Here is a 21165-nt window from a genome sequence, read left to right as displayed (position 1 = left end):
GGATGGGAACACGGGATGGAAATGTGCACTATATGCAACAGTCGCTTTTCTCCATGATTGCCGCTGTTGGATCTAAGTCGGACTTTCATACTCGGTTTGATGAATCAAGCGATAGTGATGCGGATGGGGATGTGGATGAGAAGTTGAGGAGGAGGATTTCTAAAGAGAAAGTGTCATCGAGAGCGCCGACGACATCATCGGCGGTACCAACATCATCTCGCGCGCCGGCGACATCACCTGCACCACCGTCAGCCCCTCACCCACCGATTGAACCCTCTGAATCAATACCATTCGGAACAGAAGAAAGAGGTCGTCGTCATCGGAGAGCATTGACTGACAATAAATTTCCACAACGGCCACCACGGTTGGACTCGAAAGACGACGACGAGTCGTCCCCGAGCTCGATACTTATGGCTCCTCCCCCGAGACGAACTCGCAGTGCCACGCCGAGAGCAGCCCCCGTTTTGAGTCGCATGGTAGAAGCACAAACCCACTTTGATTCCTCAACCGGACCGCACTCACCATCCAACTCTTCCAACCTTGGCGAAACTATGGAAGAGTCGCACTCGTCTGCGTCAGCTCTTTCTACACGGCTGATGGAGATGTTTGGGTTTGCGCAACCTGAAAAGGTTTTAGTCGAATATGCTTGCTCACTCCTTCAGAGCATGCTTCTACAAGGCTACATGTATGTGACTGAAGGTCATATCTGTTTCTATGCCTATCTTCCAAAGAGATCGAATGTGGCGATCAAGTCAGGGTATCTGGCCAAGCGCGGTCGCAAGAACCCCAAGTATAATCGCTATTGGTTTGCTCTGAAGGGCGATGTTCTTTCATACTACCCAGATCCTTCGAATCTTTACTTCCCCAGCGGACATGTGGATCTTCGATATGGGATCGAAGCGTCTCTTGCAGAACGCAAAGATGGCGACAAAGACAGCGATGTCAAAGACTTTCAAGTCACCACAGACCAGGGAACATATCTGTTCAGGGCAGATAGTTCCACCAGTGCGAAGGAATGGGTGAAAGCTATCCAGAAAGTCATCTTTCGGACGCACAATGAAGGAGACAGTGTCAAAGTCTCCTTCCCGATTGAGAATATCATTGATCTGGAGGAGAGTCCAATGGCGGACTTTGCCGACACATTCAAGATTCGAGTTGTGGATAGCGGCGAAACATATGCAATTGATGAGGTATGTCGTGGGTCAATTAATGGAATAAGTTCGTTTTTGCTGATCCGATCTAGTACTTCTTTTCGTTCTTCGACTCGGGCCAGGACGCATTCAACTACATCAAGAGTCTGGTGAATGCGACGAGTATGAATGCAGCCAAAGATCAAGAGTCAAATCAAATGAGCCAGAGAAGGCAGACCGGCAGTCGAGTCGCAAGTCAAAGACGAGATACTTCACCCTTGAAGAGAGGCTCAAGTGATGGACATGAAAACCAATCAGCGGATTCATTTGCCGAACAAGGGACAGCATCTTCTCCCATTGTACAATCTATGACAGACACGGCCGAATCTGCCAGTCAAATACTGAACCGAAGTGATGTTTTCCACTCACCTACTATGCGCGCAATGCGAAGACGCTCGTCAGATGTTGGAGAGACTATCCGACGCTCCGACGAGACAACTCGCTCTGCTTCTGCGCAACTGGACTTGGACCGAGCCGGTCGGGCTATTGACAAGAGCGATGCTCTTGATCAGTCCGATGTAATGCAGGCATCTAGCCTCGGCTCCGTTGCTCATCTTAACGACCTCGTCAAGGCAGGCGCTTATCCTTTCCAACGCGCAGCTGGATTTGCAGACTACGTGAAAAACCGCTCGAGACAGATGAGCACTTTGTTGGCAACAGAGTCAATGGGTTACATTGAGAAGGTTTCTGGTATGTGGACTGGTAGCCAGAAACATTACGGTGAGCGGGAAGGGCCATTACAAGGCCAAAGCGTCGATGCAGAGGACGAAGGCGAAGGTGGACTCAATCATGGGGATCGGTTCCGTGCCCACTTTGCTCTTCCGCCAACTGAAAGATTGCAGGCGACATACTACGCCTACTTACATCGTGTGCTCCCGCTTTACGGCAAGATCTACATCAGTCAGAGGAAGCTTTGTTTCCGCAGTCTGATTCCCGGGACCCGCACTAAGATGATTTTACCATTCAAAGACATTGAGAATGTTGAAAAGGAAAAAGGCTTCCGTTTCGGATATCAAGGACTTGTCGTCATCATCCGGGGGCATGAAGAGCTTTTCTTTGAGTTCAACGCTTCAGAAGCACGAGATGACTGCGCAGTCACATTACATCAAAACCTCGAGTCTGTGAAATACCTGGTGGAATCTGGCTTGCTTGCAGAAGAGGAACAAGACGAAGTTGAGGCGGCCAAGGCTGAACACCGCATGCTCCAGGAAGCCAGACTGGACAGCCCCGAGGAGCATGACACACGTCCTACGCTAAATGAAGACTCATCTGAGATACACCCTTTCTTTGATGACCCTCGCGCCTCTATCATCAATTTCAAACCCACCGAACCCCTCCGAATCACTTGCCTGACCATTGGCTCTCGAGGTGATGTGCAGCCGTACATTGCACTTTGCAAGGGACTTCTCGCAGAGGGGCACATGCCAAAGATTGCAACACACGCCGAATTTGAACCATGGATCCGAAGACATGGGATCGACTTCGCACCTGTTGACGGTGATCCTGCCGAGCTGATGCGCATTTGCGTCGAGAACGGAATGTTCACATACTCCTTCCTTAGAGAGGCTTCACTTAAGTTTAGAGGGTGGATCGATGATCTTTTGTCATCAGCATGGAGAAGCTGCCAAGGCTGTGATCTCTTGATTGAATCGCCAAGCGCCATGGCCGGAGTTCACATTGCAGAGGCTCTTCGAATCCCCTATTTCCGGGGCTTCACCATGCCGTGGACGAGGACCAGGGCATACCCGCATGCATTTGCGGTGCCAGAAAACCGAATGGGCGGAGCATACAACTACATTACATACGTCATGTTCGACACCATCTTCTGGAAAGCTATCGCAGGCCAAGTCAACCGCTGGCGAAACAGAGAGTTAGGACTGAAGGCTACCACTCTAGACAAGATGCAGCAGAACAAAGTCCCATTCCTTTACAACTACTCGCCTTCCGTGGTGGTCCCTCCTCTCGATTACCCGGATTGGATTCGCATTACAGGATACTGGTTCCTGAATGAAGGCTCAGACTGGACCCCACCAGCTGACCTGTTGAGCTTCATCCAACGAGCCAGAGCAGACGGCAAAAAGATCGTGTACATCGGCTTCGGATCCATAGTCGTCTCAGACCCGTCTGCCTTGACACGGACCGTCGTCGAATCAGTCCAAAAGGCCGATGTCCGCTGCATCCTCTCAAAGGGTTGGTCAGATAGACTAGGCGATCCAGCCAGTGCAAAGCCCGAAATCCCTCTCCCACCGGAAATCTTTCAAATTCAAGCTGCGCCCCACGATTGGCTCTTCTCTCAAATCGATGCCGCAGCTCACCACGGCGGAGCAGGAACTACTGGCGCAAGTCTCCGAGCCGGCGTGCCCACCATCGTCAAGCCATTCTTCGGAGACCAGTTCTTCTTCGGTGGCCGAGTGGAGGATCTAGGCGTTGGTGTCTGCATGAAGAAACTGAACGTTAGCGTCTTCTCACGGGCACTCTGGGAGGCTACGCACAGCGAACGCATGATTGTGAAGGCGCGCAATCTTGGCGTTCAAATCCGAAGTGTAAGTTACTCCACTATTCCAGCTAAGTGTGAGGTTCCTGATACTAATTTCGCTATAGGAAGATGGCGTGGCAACTGCCATCCAGGCCCTCTACCGCGACCTTGAATACGCAAAGACATTGGCTCGACAGAAGTCTCTTGTCTCATCTACCCCCTTCTCTCCTACCCCCACTGCAAAGGCCTCACCTGATGGAGGCGATGATGATATTGATGATATCGAGGAGTGGACTTTTGTTGGTGATGAGACTGGCATTGATATCTCGAAGCGGGTGCGCGAGCGAGCTGCTTCGGATGCTAATAACCTTGCTTCAACCCTAACATGATATAATATTGTGTTGCAACCTTGGAAGTTGAAGTCGGATAGTTGGTCAGCATCTCTTGTGTTGGGCGATGTGATTGGTGTTTCTATTTCTATTTCTATTTCTTCTTCGGTCCATCGATTCTGTTGCGTTTGTATTTTCTTTACTGGCCTGTTCACGAATCATGACTTGCATTTCTGTTTCATTCTGTGCATGAGGCGTTCTTCTTTTCTTTATATCACCAGGTACCAGGCTTGATCACAGTTCCCATTACGAGTCTTTAATATCCACGACATTTGATGTTTCATGATTGATGCGTTCCTCCGAGTTGACATTGAATCCCACATGGAAAGACTGGACTGAGTTGGGGCGCATGGACAATACCAAAGAACAGGATAGACCTTCCAGCTAACATTGGCAATAATTCTATAAGATTGATATGTTCCTGATACTCATATTCATATTTTCATACCAAATCCGATCATCCCCTAGCCACCAGGGCGCTTAATCTTTTATTATTTCTTTTCATCGTCTCCTTTCCCTTCAGCCTTGTCTTTGCGTCTTTGCACAACATCCCAGTTGTACACTCGCGCCGTGGCAACCTCCAATGTCTGTAGGGTGAAATTGTCAGTAACAAGACCAGATACGCATCTGCATAGCTTTATCTATACGCGAGAAGGGGAAATACGAACCGTAATCTGCTCGCGCAAGAATTCCAGATCCTCCTCGCAGTTCTTCAAGCTAGACTGCGCAGCCGTAAGCTTGTCATCCAGCATAGTCTCCGCCTCGCCGAGCGGGTACGCAAGCATGACATTCGCTCCAAGCCAGAGGTAAACTTCCTCCGCATCAGCGGGGGAGATGGAAGCGCGAGCGTAGAGCGTATCATTGAGTTCGAAGTTTGTCTGGAGGTCGGCGTCGGGGTTTGACTAGAAATAGTAGACGAACATCAGCATTCCATTCCGAGTCTTCTTTTTATTTTCGCCATATGATTTTTTTTTTCTTCGTCTTTAATCTCCGACACTCCTCCGTGGTAGGTGGTGCAGGGCAATTACCTCCTTGCGCAACTTCAAAAACCGAACCATCTCAAGCGTCTTCTTGATATCGGGGATCTTCTCGCGCAGTCCCTGGCCACGGCGTTGGGTGTTGACCTCCATGAACTGGTACTTGGAGATCATCTCCTGGAACGAGCGGAGGGTAGGCTCGACCTCCTCGCGGGAGGAGACGTAGTCGCTGACATTGTCGATGAAGGGGGCGACGGGGATACCGCGCGGGTTGGTTTGTGTAGTTGCGGTGCTGGTGGAGGGGTTAGTTTGGGGACTGAGATGAGATGAGATAAAAGTATGGGGGAGAATGGGGAGAGGCGTTCAAGGAGAGCAAAGGATAAGATAGACAGGGGATTCGCAAATTTAATTGACCGTACCTCTTTTTTGAGTCCGCCATGGCTGCAAAGATGTTAAGAAGAGAAGATGACGATGTGGGGAGGGAGCTTAACTGCCACTTTCGTTCCGCCTGCTATCTCCGCAACCTTCCTTCCTCCCTACAATCTACAGTCCACAGTCTACATTGACTGGACTGAACTGAATACCCAAAATGGTCCTCCTCGTCACAACAGACCGCATCCTCGCCGCGCTAGACACAGTCCCAGCTTCGCGCCGCGAACAGCTAAACCTGCCAGCCACGCTGGAAACCAATGGCCCGATAGCCCACGAGCAACTAATCCGATTATCGAGATATCTCCAAACGGACCCGGAGTCCGAATACAAAGACGCAACAGCGTCCAGCCCATCAATTCTCAATTCCCTCCTGCGCGGCACGAAGGTCTATGTACCGCCGCCGCCGCCGAAGCCTGAGCCGGTATGTGCATGTGGTAACGCGACAGCTACACATCAACATCTATATCTGCACTTAATCAAGTCAAATACAAATACAAATATAAATATAAACAAAACTAACACCCCATACCAAATAGACACCCGAATACCTAGCCACAAAAGCAGCCCTCCAAGCCCACGTCGACCAAATAGCCTACAACCGCCTCTTAAACCCGACAGCAAACCAAACACCCGACCACCACGATCCCTACAACACGGCCTCCTCCTCTGGAATCAATGGCGCGGCCGGCGATCAAGACATGCTCACGCCATCACTGGTGATAAACATCTTCCTGTCGGTGGTTATAACCGGTTTCAGCGTGTACTGGGCTCTGACGAAGTTTTCTACGCCGGATATTTTGTATTCTGGGTTTGCGTCTTGGACGGCTGGTAAGAGCAATAATGGTAAGAGTGGTGGTGGGGACAGACAGGGGATTTCCGAGGCTGTGCGTGTTTTGCTTGCTTTCTTTGCTGCTTTGGCGGTTGCGGTTGCTGAGGCATTTTTGTACGCTGCGTACGCTGGGAAGGTGGAGCGGGCGAGGGTTAAGGAGAGGGGCTTGAGGGAGAGGAAGGTCTTTGTTGGGAGGGTTGGGGAGGATGGTGGTGAGGGTGAAGGTGAGGGTGAGGGTAAAGGGAGAAAGAAAGAAGGAGGAGAAGGGGTTAGTGTTGATGTTGATGGTGAGAAAGAGGAGATTTGGGGGAAGGGCGTTAATGGTGGTGTTAGGAGGAGGGTTAGGGAGAAGTGGGAGAAGGAGAGGGATGGGGTGGCAGAGTGATTGAGGCCTAACCAGCTACCCAGTGTGTCAAGTCACAGGTTGTATAATAACTTATATCCAGAATACATGTATACATAAACTTCGGTAGAAACGACTAGGTTGAATGCTCTTGGTATTCTATGCCTAAAGCTGTAACAGTCATTAATTTAATACGGATGCTATGTGGTCGTTAGTTCTCGTTAGGGCTCGTCCAGAGGAGGTCGAGATGCAAGATGAGAAAAAGAAAAGAGAAAGAAAGAAAGACATGAAGAGGAGGGATATCTCAAACCCGTTTCTCAAGGAGCAGCTTGCCGTGAGGAGTTTCACAGTCAAAGCCCTGCTCACGGCTAAAGACCCGCTCACCACGCAACCAAGTCTCGCGAACCATACCGCGCAGCGTACGGCCCTGGTAGGGCGAGCACTTGTTACGGAAGAGCATGGTAGAAGGCTCGACAGTCCACTCGGCAGAGTCGTCAAAGACACAGATATCAGCGTCGAAGCCGACGACCAGGTCACCCTTCTGCGATTGCAAACCGACCTGGGCAGCGGTATTGGCGCAGCAGAGACGGACGACGTCTTGCAGGGCGTTCTTTGTGTTTTCATCTTCGGGGGAGGAGGTCAGGCCCTTGCGGCGGCTGAGGTCTGTCCAGAGGATCGGCAGGCCCAGGCCGACGGAGGAGATGCCACCCCAGGCTGAGAAGAAGTCGCCCTTGTCCTCGTCCTTCTTGGTGGTGCTGGTGCAGTGGCCGGGGACGTGGGGTGGGAGTTGCTTCAGGTCTGGTGTGCAGGGGGAGTGGTCTGAGACGACGGTCTTGATGACGCCGTCGCCGGAGTGCTTCTCTAGTTCTTCCCAGAGACCGTCTTGGTTGAGCTTGGAGCGGATGGGTGGGCAGCACTTGTGGCGGGTGTCGCCGTCGCGCACTTCCTCGGCTGCTAGGGAGAGGTAGTGGAAACAGGTCTCGGCAGTGATCTTGACGCCGGCGGCGCGGGCTTCCCGCAGTAGAGGGATGGCTTCCATGGCTGAGAGGTGGACGATGTGCAGGGGAAGATTGGGGGCGAGGTGAGCCAGCGCCAGAATGCTTTCGATGGCATAGGTCTCAAAAGATGAGGGTCTCGAGGCGAGGAAAGTAGCATACGCCTCGAGAGGGCCAGCTGGTGCGGCCGGGGCATCAGACTTTTGGACTTCATCACCCACGGACGCAGTGATAGGGGGCACCATCTCAGCGTGGAACATGAGGGTTGTAGGCTCATCAGCCAGCTCGGCCATGGCCTTTTTAATATCTTCCGTGCTGACAGCAGGGAACTCATCGACCTGTCTATTGTTAGCAAACAAAACCCCACAGGGACTTGGTATTAGAACTTACACCACTGTCAATTAGGAAGCCCTTGAAGCCACGGACACCCTCCTGAACAAGAGCCTTGAGCTCATTGGCATTGCCGGGGATAATACCACCATAGAAGCCAACATCCACCCAGCATTTACCCTGGGCGGCCTGAATCTTCTCCTTCAGACCGTGCACAGTAGTGGTGGGCGGGATAGCATTGAGAGGCATATCAATCACGGTAGTGACACCGCCAAAGGCAGCAGCCTGGGTGCCGGTGTAGAAGCCCTCCCATTCGGTACGGCCCGGCTCGTTCAAGTGAACATGAGCATCAACCAGACCGGGCAGCAACACATGCGGTGAGTAGTCGGTGTAGGGAGTATCAGCGGGGAATTCCGAAGCCGGAATCATGGAATCGAAGACGGCGGTGATCTTGCCGGTTGTCCGTGAGATCACGATAGTGGCAGCAGTCAGACGGCCGGAGATGACGGCGCGCGACGAAGCCACAACGGCAATCGAGGGCATGTTAGCGGACGCCATAGCGAACAATTGCTTTTTTGCTTGCAGTATACTCTAGCCGTGGCGGTCACAGAATAGGAATAAAGGGACGTCTGGGGTATATAAGAAAGCTGGAGAAGATAAGCCGACGAGATAGTATTGGAGCAAGCCAGGACAGAGATAAGGGGTCTGGTGCATATAAATAACCCAACCGCCTCGAAAAGTCGGTATGGCCCACCTCTTTTCTCTCCACCCTTCAGTTACCATTACTCGATCGATTGAACCACCCGAAAGTCGGGTGGTCACGGCCGGACAGAATGGGCTCGAACGCGACTCATGACCACGAATACCCTCAACCTTGCCGGATCAGGATGCGCACAGGGCTCCTCAATGGATAAGAGTCGCTCGATTCCGTCCCATGCATATGTACCTGTATATGCCTCTATGTATCCTTTGACAGGCCAGGGGCACTGAATTTGCACGTTGCACCCATGGGACAGCGCCACCACAACCGACGTGGTTGGGCGAGCGGCGGATGGAGAGGAAATTTTCCATCGGGCACCTCCGATGCAATGCGGGCAGTTCCTGCGCTTATCAATGGCCGTCGGATCCGCGTTATCAGCCCTTTACTCGATCAAAACTGTCGGCTTTTGCTTCATTACTCGATGGAAACCACCTCTGTCGGCTGAGAGGTTTCATCTCCGACAAGCGTAGACGCCACTCATCTAAGGTGGACTCTGGAGTTCCCATCGAGTAAACTGGTCGCCATATCTGGAGTTTCATTTTCCGGATGATGAATGAAGAGGTTGAAGAGGTTGAAGAGGAGAACAAGGAATCTTGCGGGGTTGGCATGTTAGGGAATCAGGGAATCTTCAGGGATGAGGTGAGTCTGTGACTGGTCCAACTGCTTAATTTGACCTTCCGGTTTGGCCATTCCTATGTTCTTGCGTTTACTCCGGTTTCATCTCTACTACAACCTCTACTACAGCTCTACAATAGACAGATATTTTGAAAAATAAGGGTTTGAATTCATTAGTCCCCTTTCCCCTTTTTCTGGGGTTTCTCTTATTTCCGCCTTGGTTTCGGCTCAGTCTCGTATGAGAACTGAGCCGAAACCAAAGGCCACCCCGTTAACGAGGCATGCACCCCGTAATGGCCTGCATGAGTAGCCATAACCCCTCTGATGGCCACATGAATGAAATGTGCAGCGTAAAGTAGAGAACTAGGCCATCAGAGGGGTTACTGTGACAGCCTCACAGCGCAGCATCAACCTTCCCCACCGCGACGACCTCGCCGTCGTCGTCACCCGCACTCTTCTCAGGCGGCGACACCACCTTCCTCGTCCGCGCTGTGCGCACCATCGCCGGCCGCCTCCAACGCCTCCAACGCCTCCAGGAACCCATAGACCCGGCCCATTGTTGCGTTGATGTGGTTTTCGGGTGTGACCACATACGCATCATTGGGCGCATGGCCGAACAGCGACAGCTCCCACTGGTATTTGCGCTCTAATTTATCCTGAGGACCGCACCAACTCAGGCGGAGCAGATTGCACAGCACGTATGAGCCGGCCCAGTCATGGTCAGCTGGTGGTCCATTGCGATCTGCTCGTTCGAGCATGTAAGCTTCGCCTTCGACGAGGCAGGGGACCTCCTTCATGGCTGGGTTGGCGTGCATCAGCTCCATCCACATCAGGACTTTCTTCAGACTACGCGGCAGCATGGCGTTTATGTGCATGGTCTCACCGGCTGCATAGCAGTTGCAGCCCCGGGCCCCGATGCCGATTTCATGCGAGCCCAGGGGGAGGTCAGATCGGACCCAGGCGCGGCAACGGTCTCGCATGAACGACGCGAATGAGTTTGGGAAGCGCAGGTCCGGAATGGTGGCAGGGTCGAAGATTTGACGGGGATCGACGAGGGTCATGTTCGAGGTGAACGTACGCCAGAACGCCCCTATTGAGAGGATGGGTTAGTATGTGAAGCCCTAAGGTCCGTTTCGAAGAATGCACTCACAGTTGTCTTTCAGGAACTGGTACATGGCAAAGCCGCCCTCGGCGATGCCCAAGACATCGATCGTGGTGTTTCCGCGCATCAAAGGCATGAGGATGTGCTCAAAGACATACTCCGTGTGCTCGTACGGAGTGCGGTTTCCGGGAATTTCATTGCGACGAGTGGGGTCACGAACAGGAGTGATCAGAGAGGGTGCGTCACGCAGCCGGAAAGTCTCGAGGGACTCAGCAAGCTCTGTCTGGGGATTCCAGAAGCGTTGAGCAGGGTTCAGGACGACAAGAGCCATGTCTCCGAGAAGGCTGCGCTTGGTCAGACACATTACCAGGCCTAGGATGGTGCCGAAGAAAAGACCTTCCTCGAGAGTGTCGAGGTATGAGAAGATCCCCATATCTTCGGTTTCGTCACCGCACACGACGATAATGCGCTTGGCAATTTCCAGATTCTTGGTCACAAGGACTTTCATGCGTGGTCCGCCCTCGACGTCGGCGTCCACAGGAATGGTCATGGTCTCTATGCCCATGGTAGCCAGATTGAACAGAACCAGACGGCGAACGGCCTCTGTGGTTTTGGTTTTGTCAGTTGCTGTTTACCTCGAATGGTGTATCTCAACATGGATACGGATGAGGGTACTCACGTTGAAGAGCATGTGCTTCCAGCTTTGCGATGCGCTCATCCTTGGTCTTGTCAAACATGAAGCCTTCCTCAGGGTTGCTGATCTTGCGAATGCGGCTATTCTGATCGACGAAGTAGCTGCGTGGTTGATCTTGTGTTAGCATGGGGAATCTGAGGTTTCATCAGAGCAGGACGGGGTCTCACCCGAGGCTCTCCAGGGTGTTGCCAAAGACAGGGCGAGGAGGCAGACTGGATTCAGGGATGTTGGTAGACATCGTTGCTGGTGGTATCAATCGAGGATTGATCCGATGAGGATATGGAGTGTTGAAGTCAAGACTGAAGTGGTCTTGATTACGAAAGAAAGCGAAAGGAAAGATGGGAGGATGGCAGGAAAAGAAGAAGGAAAAGTGAGAGGTGAAAGATGAGGGCAGTGATACGGGCAAGGTAACGAGACGACGAGACGACGACGACGATACGATCCTCAGTTGAGACTGAGCTTCCCAACCGGGAAGGAGAAGCACGATGCAATACCGAGAAGAAGAGCCTCCGAAGAGAGAATTCTCTTGTGAGCGATGCTTTAGAAGCTTTGAGACACGAAGTATGAAATCAGAATGAGTCCCGGCTTGCTTTTGCTACCTTGAGATACCACAAGGGGCTGCAGGAGAAAAGCAAGCGACGCAATACGCAGGAATACGAAGAGAATCGTCAAAGAAAGCCTCACTCATTACGAGCAAACAATACCAGCAAGACGACAGAAAACGGCCATTGCCTCAACGGCAAGAGCAACGCAAGACGAGGGACATGACCAAGTATTCAATCGAAAATGTGAATAGCATCATAAACGGGATCATATTTGCATACTGTACAAGCTTCAACCCAAATGGAAGCGAGAGATAAACGCCGCGCAACCCACTCGACCGGAGATCTCCATGCCCCAGAGAAACCGGCGACAACACACTCTAATGATTTACCAAGACGCCTTCTTGACACCAGGGAGTTCACCAGCAAGAGCCTGCATACGGAATTGGTACTATAGATCGGAAGATCAACATGTCAGCAATGAAATCATCAAACCCCCGAGGCAATCGCAATCGCAATGCAATGGCCAGCTATTCATTCCACTCACTCTGTTAATTCTGAAATCGCGGAAAACACTGCGAGCAGTACCAGACTCGACACAGCGGTTCTTAATCTGCGTAGGACGAGTGTAGGCGTGCATCTGAGACAATTGAAGCTGAGCCTGAGCGCGGACTCGGCCAGGGAGGGAAGTATTGCGGATCATGTAGCGGAGAGCTTGGCTATTGCGCGCAACGAAAAGAAAAAGTCAGCAAATGAATCTCAATTCAACGTCAAACTTTACAGCAATGCGTATACATCGCCGGTCTAGCTGGTCTGCCTGCGGGCAACGACGGGGTTCATTTCATACCGTTCGGGCTCGGTCTGTTCAAAGGCCATGCGCTTGTTGTGGTCGCGGATCAGGCGGGTATTCGTGAAGCCAGAGAGGTCGAGCTTCTTGGGCCGGAAGAGCCCTGCCATCTTGGTCATTTTGGCGGTTGTTTTTTGGTTGGATGTGTCGAGATTGAGATTGAAAGTCGGGAAGTGGTTGGCTTTCGGCGAGGCGGAGTTGGAGCGAAAACTGGATGCCCGATTTGGTTTAGCGCCGTTGATGCAGGATTTCACTGGTGGTGCCTTTCAAGCACTACGCTTCTTATACTTTGGTTGATTGTTTTGTTATCGTTGGAATTTATATGCTGTTGGCGTATGGAGGGTGATGTAGGGCTTTTTCTACGGTCGCATAGAGCTGTAGGCTTTGTAGATTAGCCCTACGTTTGACAATACTGCGCTGCGTGTATGTGAAGTATAGAAGCTCTACGATATCGGTAGCGCTACGTTGCCCATGACCGGAATACTCGGGTCATAATAGCCCGCCTATTTCAATACGTAGATCATCATGCCAGCAGAAGAACAGTACGAAAGAAGCGGCAATCCTTGCCGGAATGGTACTGGTACAGCTTGTGAATTGATCCAAGTCACCCCCATCGAGGGTATGATCTATATGCTTGGAAAGGGGCAAACTGCCCGCAGAGGAATCACAGTAAATGCAAGCCGGTCCTTGATGACCTAGACCATCTCCGCCCGCACACACATCGCGACGGTTTCCGCCCGCTCCTCTTTCACACAAGGAAGCGGGATCTCAAAGCCCATTCATTGTCGACCGAATTTAGTGGTCAGCCTTGCCAGCGGGCTTAGCGTTGGGGTTGCGGGGGTCGTTCTTGAACTCGGCGGCTGTGCGGATTTGACGGTTAGTTAGATGTGCCCGGGACGACCATCGGAGTTGGATTCGCGGATGTTGTCGTATGTGCGAAACTCTGCGATGACTTTATGTATAGTTGCGCGGGTGGGACTCACTGTTGGACAGAGTGTTCTGGAGAGAGTTGACGCCGTAGAGAACAATGAGGCCTAGACGGGAGATTCATTAGATTGAAGTTCGATTAAGCGTCCCGGATGTGTAAAATAGCGAATTGGCAATCAATTCGGGTCCGGAATATCAGGGCAATATGGGATATAGTATTTAGGCGTACCGGCAGCGAAGAAGGGAGTCAAAGGCTTGGCTGTAGTTGAACAGATGCGTCAGTCGTTGGTCCATGTATAATCCTCCCACGTTTCGTATCCGGGGTCCAAAAAGCACATACCCAGAGCGCCGGGGAACTTCTTTCCGAGGAGAGACATTGTGGCAGGTAAATCGAATGCGAAATGAATTCGGTGTTCGGGAAGATGGTATGGCAAGAGGACGGAAGAGGAGAAGTGAGGTTTGGAGGTTTGCCCGGTCCCGAGATCACGCCGCCTTAAAGGCGGTGACATGCCGCTTTTACCGCCCGATCTATCCCGACCATTGTAAACAATCAACTTCTGTAACTCAGCAATTCACACACCATGGCTGCTTCACTATCTTCGTGCGTTTCATCGTTACAGTCCTCTCTTCATATCTTGGACAACTCTATTACCACCCTTGATTCGGGCGTGAACGACTTTCCACGACTATGTAAAGTCCTCCAAACAACTCGAGTATGTTCAAAACGCCAACAGAAATAGAAGAATCAAGGAGTCTGACATTGATTACTGGAATAGCATTTCGAACTCCTCCCCGAGCCAACGTTACGCGAAGCACAGCAATCTCTCCTCGACGAAATCACCCCTAGCATAGCCCACCTCCTCACACTATCCACAAACCACGTTGAAAAGCTCGCGCGCCGCGAACAAGGCCTCAAGGCAAAATGCGACCTGCAAGAAGGCCGTCTTTCCTCCAATCCTGAGAGTCGATCATCAGCAACTCGCCAAACCCAAAGCAATGCACTGCGGGGTTGCATGGCGGGGTCTGGGTCGAATAACGCAGCCAAAGCGGCCGAGCTGAGACGCCTCCAGCAGAAGAAAGAGCGGCTCAAGTTTGCGGTTGATCGATTGGAGCTGCAGAGTACACAGAAGCAGAGGCAGTTGAGGAAGAGTATGGCTGCGCAGTGAATGGGAACTACTACGAGATCAGATCACGATTATCTATGAAAATGCTGCATGTTTATGCAGAGACCTAGGGCTCGACTAGGCACGGGTTCACCGCCGATGCTGTCATGAGAAACACCCAAGGCGACTTTGGAAGAGCACCGGCTGTTTTGCCCAGGCATTATGCCCTTTCACCCGAGCATTCGAAGACAAGCCTGTTGCAGACAGGCAATCATTTCGCTGGACGGGGTTAGTACATGCCTCGCCGGCGACAGATTCCAAGGCCTTCCAGGCTACACTTCTACTACGTGGATTCTCAAAAAGCTGTACGAGGATTAGGGCACGACGGGAATGAAGGGCTGGAAGGCTACAGCCCTAAATACTTCAATGTACATTCAAATCAATTTCCAAATTTCAGAGTGAAGATGCTATATTTACATCTGTAGAAAGGCGAGAATGCGACTATAGTGTACAAGATCCATCCCCTCCCAATGCCAAATGCCACCGCCGTGGCGGATATTATACAATAGATCCCCGAGTAAAAAAAGCGCCATCCAAATAATGCACAAAAACAGCCATCTAATCACTTCCAAGACGGGAAAGACCAACTATTCAGCAGACATCTTACTCTCAGCCTGCCTCAGCTTCTTCTTGTCATTATGCTTCTTCCAACTAGGAATGCGCTGCCCCTTGTTCCTCACAGGAGTATCAGGAACCTCCTCCTCGTAATCATAATCATCTTCCTCATCCTCATACTCATTCTCAAAATCCCCGTCCTCATCATCACGCATCTTATTCGCCGCCCGACGAGCCAAGCGCTCCTTCTTTCCCTCGCCGTGTTTCTCGCCTAGCTTCAAGTTCCGCGGGATACGAGTCTTCGCGCCTAGAGCCCACAGATCACCCCAATTCGACTTGCGAGCGTCGCGGTAAGCCTGGCGACTATAAGAGCGGGGGACAGTCCAGCGCTCGATATTGCCAGCTGGTGTGCACAGATCGAAAATGACATGGCCGCGGCGTTTCATGGGTGGGTAGACGGCGCGAGGGAGAGCGAGGGGGTGGAAGGCGAGTTTATCGGGGATGTCGGAGGTCTCATCTTCGAAGCCCTCGAAAGCAGCGTCTGTGGCTGCAGCGCCTTGTTTTATGCCTTGGGTTTGGCGAAGGTCGACGCCGCGCTGGACGGCGATGTAACTGAATTTGAGGTCTTCGTGGTTGCGGTCCTTGGCGCCCATTATGCGTTGCAGGAATGGGGGGCGGATGTACCGTTGCTCGAAGTGGCAGTAGTCTCTGCGGCCTTTGGTTGCGCCTGCGGAATTGTGCATTGGGCAGGTGGAGTGGTTGGTGCAGGGGGCGATGATCATGCCGGGTTCTTTTTGGATTACCGGGCTTTCATCGGGGTCTTCGAGGAAGTTGTCGTATTCTGTTGAACCTGGGCTGGCAATATGGCGCTTCAGGAGCATTTCTCGTGCTCCGGCGATGGCCTCGAAGCCCTTTTGTCGGCCCTTCTCGAGGAGAATGAGGATACCGCCGTTGGGGTTGAGGAGGGCCCATAGGTTTTCAACGTGCTGCTTGCGCTCATATTCTTCTTCCAGGCCAAGGAGAGAATGGGGTGCGATGATGACATCGTACTGCTTGCGCTTGGGAGCTTTACGCGAGTCATCAAATGTGGGCTTCTCGCGAACATGGACGTAGTCGGGCAGACGCGGGAGGAAGGTGGTATTGTCGAGCATGGCGGATGCACGCATCTGTAGGGCTACCGAGCCTGTTAACACGGTCGATCGCCCGTATGGGATCGGCAAACCCTCAGGGTGGTCGGGAACCATGAGCTCGTATTCTGCGCGGATGATATCTCTCCAGGCTAGGATACCGGCACCACCACCGCTGGCATCGAGAACGTTTGGTCCGTCCTCTTGTGAGATCAGACGACGGATCCAGTCGGATCCCATGCGCTTGCGGATCTCAATCATGACGCTGAGAGTCGATGCGTAGATTCCAGGGTACAAGGCTGCCAGGTACGCATTGGCCTCCATTTCTCCCATCTGCCTTTGCGAAGCATGCAGAGGAATGGGGAGCTGCGGTAGTTGAGCACGGGGAGGTGCTGTCGTAGTCGAATGAGGCAACCCCGGTCCTCCAAACAGATTGCGTGCAGTTTCAGCGATATGTTTGTTGGAGAACTCCGACAGAATGATTGAGATGGGACCGGTCAGAGTATTCTTGGGCAGATGGATAGTGCTGGGATCCGTCCCAGATTTGCCCGCGAGGGTGTTCGGGTGCATTCTAGGAGCTGTGTCGGGAACTGCCTCATTCTCAAATTGCTCGAGCATAATCTCGCCACCCAGTTGCTCTGCAACCTCCCTCGTCCGCCTCATGGCAATGGTTTCTTCCTCCTCTGGGGAAACATCCATGTCATAAACGACGGGTACATCATCCTCGGCGGTATGCTTTTCCTTGTATTCAACCTCCTCCCAGTCGCCTTCGCTAGTCTCACGCAGCAGACTGGGATCCTCCTCACCTTCCTCCTCGGCCTCCTCAAGCATTGGCTCTTCCTGGCGGAAGATAGGTTCTCCATAAAGTCGGGCATAGATCTGAAGCTCGGCATCATTCAACAACCCTTCCGGCAATTCCTCTCCAAACCGCTGCTTGACGAGATGCACCCAGGACTCTGGAGTATGTTCATCTCGCTGGGTGATCAACTCAACGAGCTCGTTCACCTCATCTTCCTCCCCCATAAGTTCCAACTCTTCCAGTATCTCCACCATCTGAGCCTCATTTTCACCAATCTTCTCAATCAAAGCGTTGATATCGTCCGCGGCGGTCTGTTGGTCCGTTTTGCTGGATTGAGGCAAGTCCGACGCCGCCGGCGCGGACACAAACCTCCGCTGAGGCTGGCGCCGTGTTGCCGCATACTCCGTGTTCGATCGGCGTGCAAGGCTGCTAGAGCTGACCAAGGGTGAGGCTTGTCGTGTAAAGGCGCGCTGTTGGGTTGGGGTTACCCTGCTGGCAGATCCGCGGAACTGTCGCGACCCAGAAGGGCGCGCAAATGTGCGCAGTAACTCGCGCGATTGTGACATTATAGCTCCTTATGCTGAAAATAATGACAGCATGAGCTATTTGAGATGTCTCAATAGCAGTAGGTTGAGGTGGCAGAAAAAAAATACAAGAGCCCCGGAGACCAGAAAATTGATGCCAAGACATCTATGCGCCTATCACAAACTGCGGGCTTCCGATTGGCTGGCCTGCCATTCCAAGTTGGTCACGTATAGATCAGGTTTCGAATGGCTAGGAACTATCGGGTTATTTCATGGCGAACTGGTCAAGATGTGTATATGAATAAAGGTTATCATAGTCCCATAGTATCTAGCATCTCTATTCATGCTCAAAAATCAATTCATGGACTTGAATTGAAGGCATTTTACATTCCAATGTAGGGGTATCAAACTATGTTTCACTTTCTGTATCTTCATTGCCCATGAGCACTCGCAGTGCACCTACGCACCGCATCACTTCATGCTCAAGGGCCGACAATTTCGCCATGACCGCCATAAGACTAGGATCCTGGCTTTCAACCCGGACCTTCTCCTTAACGCGTACTTCCTCACCCTGCCATTGGAACAAGACACCCGCCTCGTCATGTGTTGGTGCCCGTGATCCGAATATCCGATCTCGCAGGGAGAACCCTGTCAGTGAGATATCCGACGCGAATGCAGTGGGCGCGTGATTGAGAGCGGTGGACTCTAATGTCCGAAGAAGGAGAACAAGAGCGGAATCGGTAATAGAAAGATGGAATGATAAGTGCGGTGGAAGCGGAGGATCAAACATCTAGAATGGAGCATCAACATCAGTAAAGGGGACCCCAGGGATTGTCTCATGGACTGGACATACATTTTCAGTCGCGCTGGCCTCCCACCACTTCCCTCGCGTATCATCCCCCTCCCCCTTCAGCATCTGCCTTGCCTCACTAATAGTCTCAAGCAAGAGATGCAGCTGGCTAAAGATGAAACCCGCATTGAGAGGGTCACCCGTCCACGTGCTCACATCGACGATATCCAAACTCTGCGCCACAAGATCCCGAACCGAGACCAGCTGCGGCAGAACCAGTTCCGGCGCACCAGGTGCCTGGGACAAGTTCAGACGGGTACTGGGGGCACCGCGTGTAGGCGGCAGCGATGCAATACGAAGTTGGATATCCTAGAACAGCTCAGCCATCTTTCCGATCGCCGGTCGGATTCGGCATACGTACCCCTTTCACGATCTTGGTGCCGACTCGAGTCACGAAGCCTTTGACATTTTCCGACCGGAGCGACGATAGCACCAAGGTCGAGCCTGGTTCCTGGGGGGCTAGCAGGACTGCGCATTCTTGCAAACCTTCCTTCAGTGAGGCAAGTGAATCCTGCATGGACTGCAGGAGCCATTCTAGCTCTCGGGCCTAAGATGGATGGGTTGGCATATTATACTGGGAAGAGCTCCACAGTCACCAATGGAGCTATGGAGCTGCTATCCGTAAGGGTATAGTACGCACCAGTGTAGTGTCCGCCTCATGGTTGATCTGCTCTGCCGGCAGTGGGGGGTAAGCCCAAGTCGCCATGATAGGGCTCAGTCGCAAGGTTCGGTAAGGGCAGAAAACTTGGATAGGCAGAAACGTTCGATGATCCACGTCACTGTTGGGCTCACCGCGTCGATAGGAGCTGCAACGCTGTTTCGTGCTTCACTTCGTCATTGACCGCCCAAGCTAGCCCCATTAGGCTTAGTGTAGCCAATAGAGTGCGGGCTAACCCACGAACAGTTAGCCGATCAGGCGCAAGCATGACGTTATGATCATCGATGCGCTCAATTTTGATAGAGAAAGAGAGCTGATGATGCGCATTATATCAGAGGGGCCTCGGATACCCCGGCTCTTATACAGCTAGTCCATTTTCCACCTCAAATTTTACCTCTCTTCTCTCCAACATTCCTTGAATCCATTCCCCAAAACCATTCCTTTGGAGATATCCAACCTCTTATACTTCACTACCTAATCAGTAAATACCTACCTGCACTGGTTTACCCCGCAGGGATCAAACACAATGATCTTGAGCAGTAAGCCGCTCCCCCTGATTATCGAAGTATCAAAATCTGACCTACTATAGGAGTATCATTGGGCTTTTTGGGCCTGTTTTTCATGGCAGCCTCCATCTTGCTGATCTTTCTCACACTGCTGGGGGGTGCTCGCAATAGCACTCCACTGAACGAGATCTACTTCCTGCAGGCCGCCACTGGGAACATCCCTGGGGCCCCAAGCATTTCGCGATGGACCTTCTGGAACGTCTGCGGAGTGACCAACAATGGCAGGAATGACTGCGGCAAAACGCACCCCGACTACCCATTTGACCCCCCAAGCCACCGCACTTTTGATACCACCGTGAATGTTCCCCCTGAGTTCATCGGGTAGGTTCTTTCGGGGTTCTATGTTGTATATATCCGTCGACATATGCTAACCATGTCTATAGAACGAAGCACTACTTCTTGACGTCGCGTTTCATGTTCCCATTCATCATTATCGGTCTGTTCTTCGCCGTGTGTTCGCTCTTCACTGGGTTGCTATCAATGTGTACCCGCATCGCCAGCTACCTCTCCGGTTTCCTGGCCTGGCTCGCTCTGACTTTCCAGGGCATCACCACCTGCCTCATGACGTATGTCCCACTTCGATTGATATCAATTCAGGACCAAATAGTTAATTATCCTCAACAGTGCTGTCTTTGTTCAGGGCCGCAACGCCTTTAATAAGAATGGCCAAAACTCCCAGCTGGGCGTTAAAGCCTTCTCCTTCATGTGGACTGCTACCGCTTGCCTGTTCCTCTCATGTCTGATGTACTGTCTCGGCGGTGCCGTCGGCCGGAAAGACAACTCCGGATACAGCGGACGCAAGGAACGCCGCCGTGGTTTCTTCTCCTCGCAGCGCTCTAACAGTGTGAGAAGCCAGAAGAAGGAGCGGGAGAACAACTCCTACGCTTAATGGATAACATAAGTTATCCGTTCCAGCGTTTCTCATATCAATCTCGACAAGATAACAAAACCGGAGAACCAGACAACATCGTCGACATCAGTCGACCTCCGGGCCTTCCATATACAACTTTTTATCCTCCTGCGTTGATAAACCCTTTGGAGGTTCATGCTTTATCCAGGAGACGAGACCTCTTACTATGCTTTGATTTGATTTGACCTTCCAGGATTGAAGCACCCACACTCATTTGATGCTGTTACGAAACCCTTACGATCCTTGCTGAACTTAATTCTGTGGCCACCAGATGGCTGTGGGCATTTACTGCGCAATGCTCATTTTGGTTTGGTGCACGTTAAAACAACGCGAGTTTTTGATGATTTATGGATGAATCACATGGTTCAACGATTCTCCGATTTTGAAGATCATTTTGGATTTGTGTCTTTCGTTGCGACGATACTTAATAGTTGTTGTAATATAATCTATTGTCCTAAATCATTGGAAGTAAAATCTTGATTTATATAGATACTTTTGTTGGAAACCAATGAGGAACTAGCAGAGAAATAGTAACCGTGGGAATACAGAACAGGGATACATGGAA

General features: G+C 51.8%; 11 protein-coding genes across 11 annotated transcripts; 4 read left to right on the top strand and 7 right to left on the bottom strand.

Annotated features, from left to right (window-relative positions):
- Positions 1–53: 53 nt before the first annotated feature.
- On the top strand, positions 54–4055 carry atg26 (uncharacterized protein; the record flags this gene model as incomplete). Its single annotated transcript, XM_022631358.1, has 3 exons — positions 54–1190; positions 1244–3733; positions 3792–4055. 3 exons carry the CDS (start codon positions 54–56, stop codon positions 4053–4055), a joined length of 3891 nt encoding a protein of 1296 aa, XP_022488459.1.
- A 491-nt stretch (positions 4056–4546) lies between these two features.
- Positions 4547–5471, bottom strand: PENARI_c008G08942 (tubulin-binding prefolding complex subunit PAC10; the record flags this gene model as incomplete). Its single annotated transcript, XM_022631566.1, has 4 exons — positions 4547–4642; positions 4724–4957; positions 5084–5324; positions 5452–5471. 4 exons carry the CDS (start codon positions 5469–5471, stop codon positions 4547–4549), a joined length of 591 nt encoding a protein of 196 aa, XP_022488822.1.
- A 150-nt stretch (positions 5472–5621) lies between these two features.
- On the top strand, positions 5622–6678 carry PENARI_c008G07997 (uncharacterized protein; the record flags this gene model as incomplete). Its single annotated transcript, XM_022631531.1, has 2 exons — positions 5622–5885; positions 6001–6678. 2 exons carry the CDS (start codon positions 5622–5624, stop codon positions 6676–6678), a joined length of 942 nt encoding a protein of 313 aa, XP_022488757.1.
- Positions 6679–6940: 262 nt separating this feature from the next.
- On the bottom strand, positions 6941–8519 carry PENARI_c008G01993 (allantoinase alX; the record flags this gene model as incomplete). Its single annotated transcript, XM_022631338.1, has 2 exons — positions 6941–7969; positions 8022–8519. 2 exons carry the CDS (start codon positions 8517–8519, stop codon positions 6941–6943), a joined length of 1527 nt encoding a protein of 508 aa, XP_022488576.1.
- A 1275-nt stretch (positions 8520–9794) lies between these two features.
- On the bottom strand, positions 9795–11370 carry PENARI_c008G02719 (uncharacterized protein; the record flags this gene model as incomplete). The annotated part of the gene is made up of 4 exons (XM_022631363.1): positions 9795–10426; positions 10487–11041; positions 11118–11233; positions 11300–11370. 4 exons carry the CDS (start codon positions 11368–11370, stop codon positions 9795–9797), a joined length of 1374 nt encoding a protein of 457 aa, XP_022488718.1.
- A 692-nt stretch (positions 11371–12062) lies between these two features.
- On the bottom strand, positions 12063–12640 carry PENARI_c008G08144 (mitochondrial 37S ribosomal protein uS14m; the record flags this gene model as incomplete). Its single annotated transcript, XM_022631536.1, has 3 exons — positions 12063–12125; positions 12222–12393; positions 12522–12640. The coding sequence occupies 3 exons, from the start codon at positions 12638–12640 to the stop codon at positions 12063–12065; spliced, it is 354 nt and encodes a 117-aa protein (XP_022488868.1).
- A 676-nt stretch (positions 12641–13316) lies between these two features.
- Positions 13317–13825, bottom strand: PENARI_c008G11282 (F1F0 ATP synthase subunit i; the record flags this gene model as incomplete). The annotated part of the gene is made up of 4 exons (XM_022631656.1): positions 13317–13381; positions 13505–13555; positions 13678–13707; positions 13789–13825. 4 exons carry the CDS (start codon positions 13823–13825, stop codon positions 13317–13319), a joined length of 183 nt encoding a protein of 60 aa, XP_022488490.1.
- Positions 13826–14029: 204 nt separating this feature from the next.
- On the top strand, positions 14030–14614 carry PENARI_c008G00465 (DASH complex subunit SPC19; the record flags this gene model as incomplete). The annotated part of the gene is made up of 2 exons (XM_022631280.1): positions 14030–14161; positions 14225–14614. 2 exons carry the CDS (start codon positions 14030–14032, stop codon positions 14612–14614), a joined length of 522 nt encoding a protein of 173 aa, XP_022488687.1.
- A 584-nt stretch (positions 14615–15198) lies between these two features.
- Positions 15199–17658, bottom strand: PENARI_c008G00919 (tRNA methyltransferase RSM22; the record flags this gene model as incomplete). Its single annotated transcript, XM_022631296.1, has 1 exon — positions 15199–17658. One exon carries the CDS (start codon positions 17656–17658, stop codon positions 15199–15201), a length of 2460 nt encoding a protein of 819 aa, XP_022488805.1.
- A 367-nt stretch (positions 17659–18025) lies between these two features.
- PENARI_c008G09487 (uncharacterized protein) lies at positions 18026–19172 on the bottom strand (the record flags this gene model as incomplete). Its single annotated transcript, XM_022631588.1, has 4 exons — positions 18026–18406; positions 18470–18775; positions 18828–19013; positions 19107–19172. The coding sequence occupies 4 exons, from the start codon at positions 19170–19172 to the stop codon at positions 18026–18028; spliced, it is 939 nt and encodes a 312-aa protein (XP_022488844.1).
- Positions 19173–19650: 478 nt separating this feature from the next.
- Positions 19651–20579, top strand: PENARI_c008G07588 (SUR7/PalI family protein; the record flags this gene model as incomplete). Its single annotated transcript, XM_022631520.1, has 4 exons — positions 19651–19663; positions 19714–20011; positions 20074–20256; positions 20315–20579. The coding sequence occupies 4 exons, from the start codon at positions 19651–19653 to the stop codon at positions 20577–20579; spliced, it is 759 nt and encodes a 252-aa protein (XP_022488815.1).
- Between the last annotated feature and the right edge of the window lie 586 nt (positions 20580–21165).

This window comes from Penicillium arizonense (assembly GCF_001773325.1).
Source record: "Penicillium arizonense strain CBS 141311 chromosome Unknown PENARI_contig008, whole genome shotgun sequence".
In the NCBI taxonomy this organism is placed as follows: domain Eukaryota; kingdom Fungi; phylum Ascomycota; class Eurotiomycetes; order Eurotiales; family Aspergillaceae; genus Penicillium; species Penicillium arizonense.
Note: the sequence above shows the minus strand (reverse complement) of the source record. Positions and strands in the feature narration are given on the sequence as shown.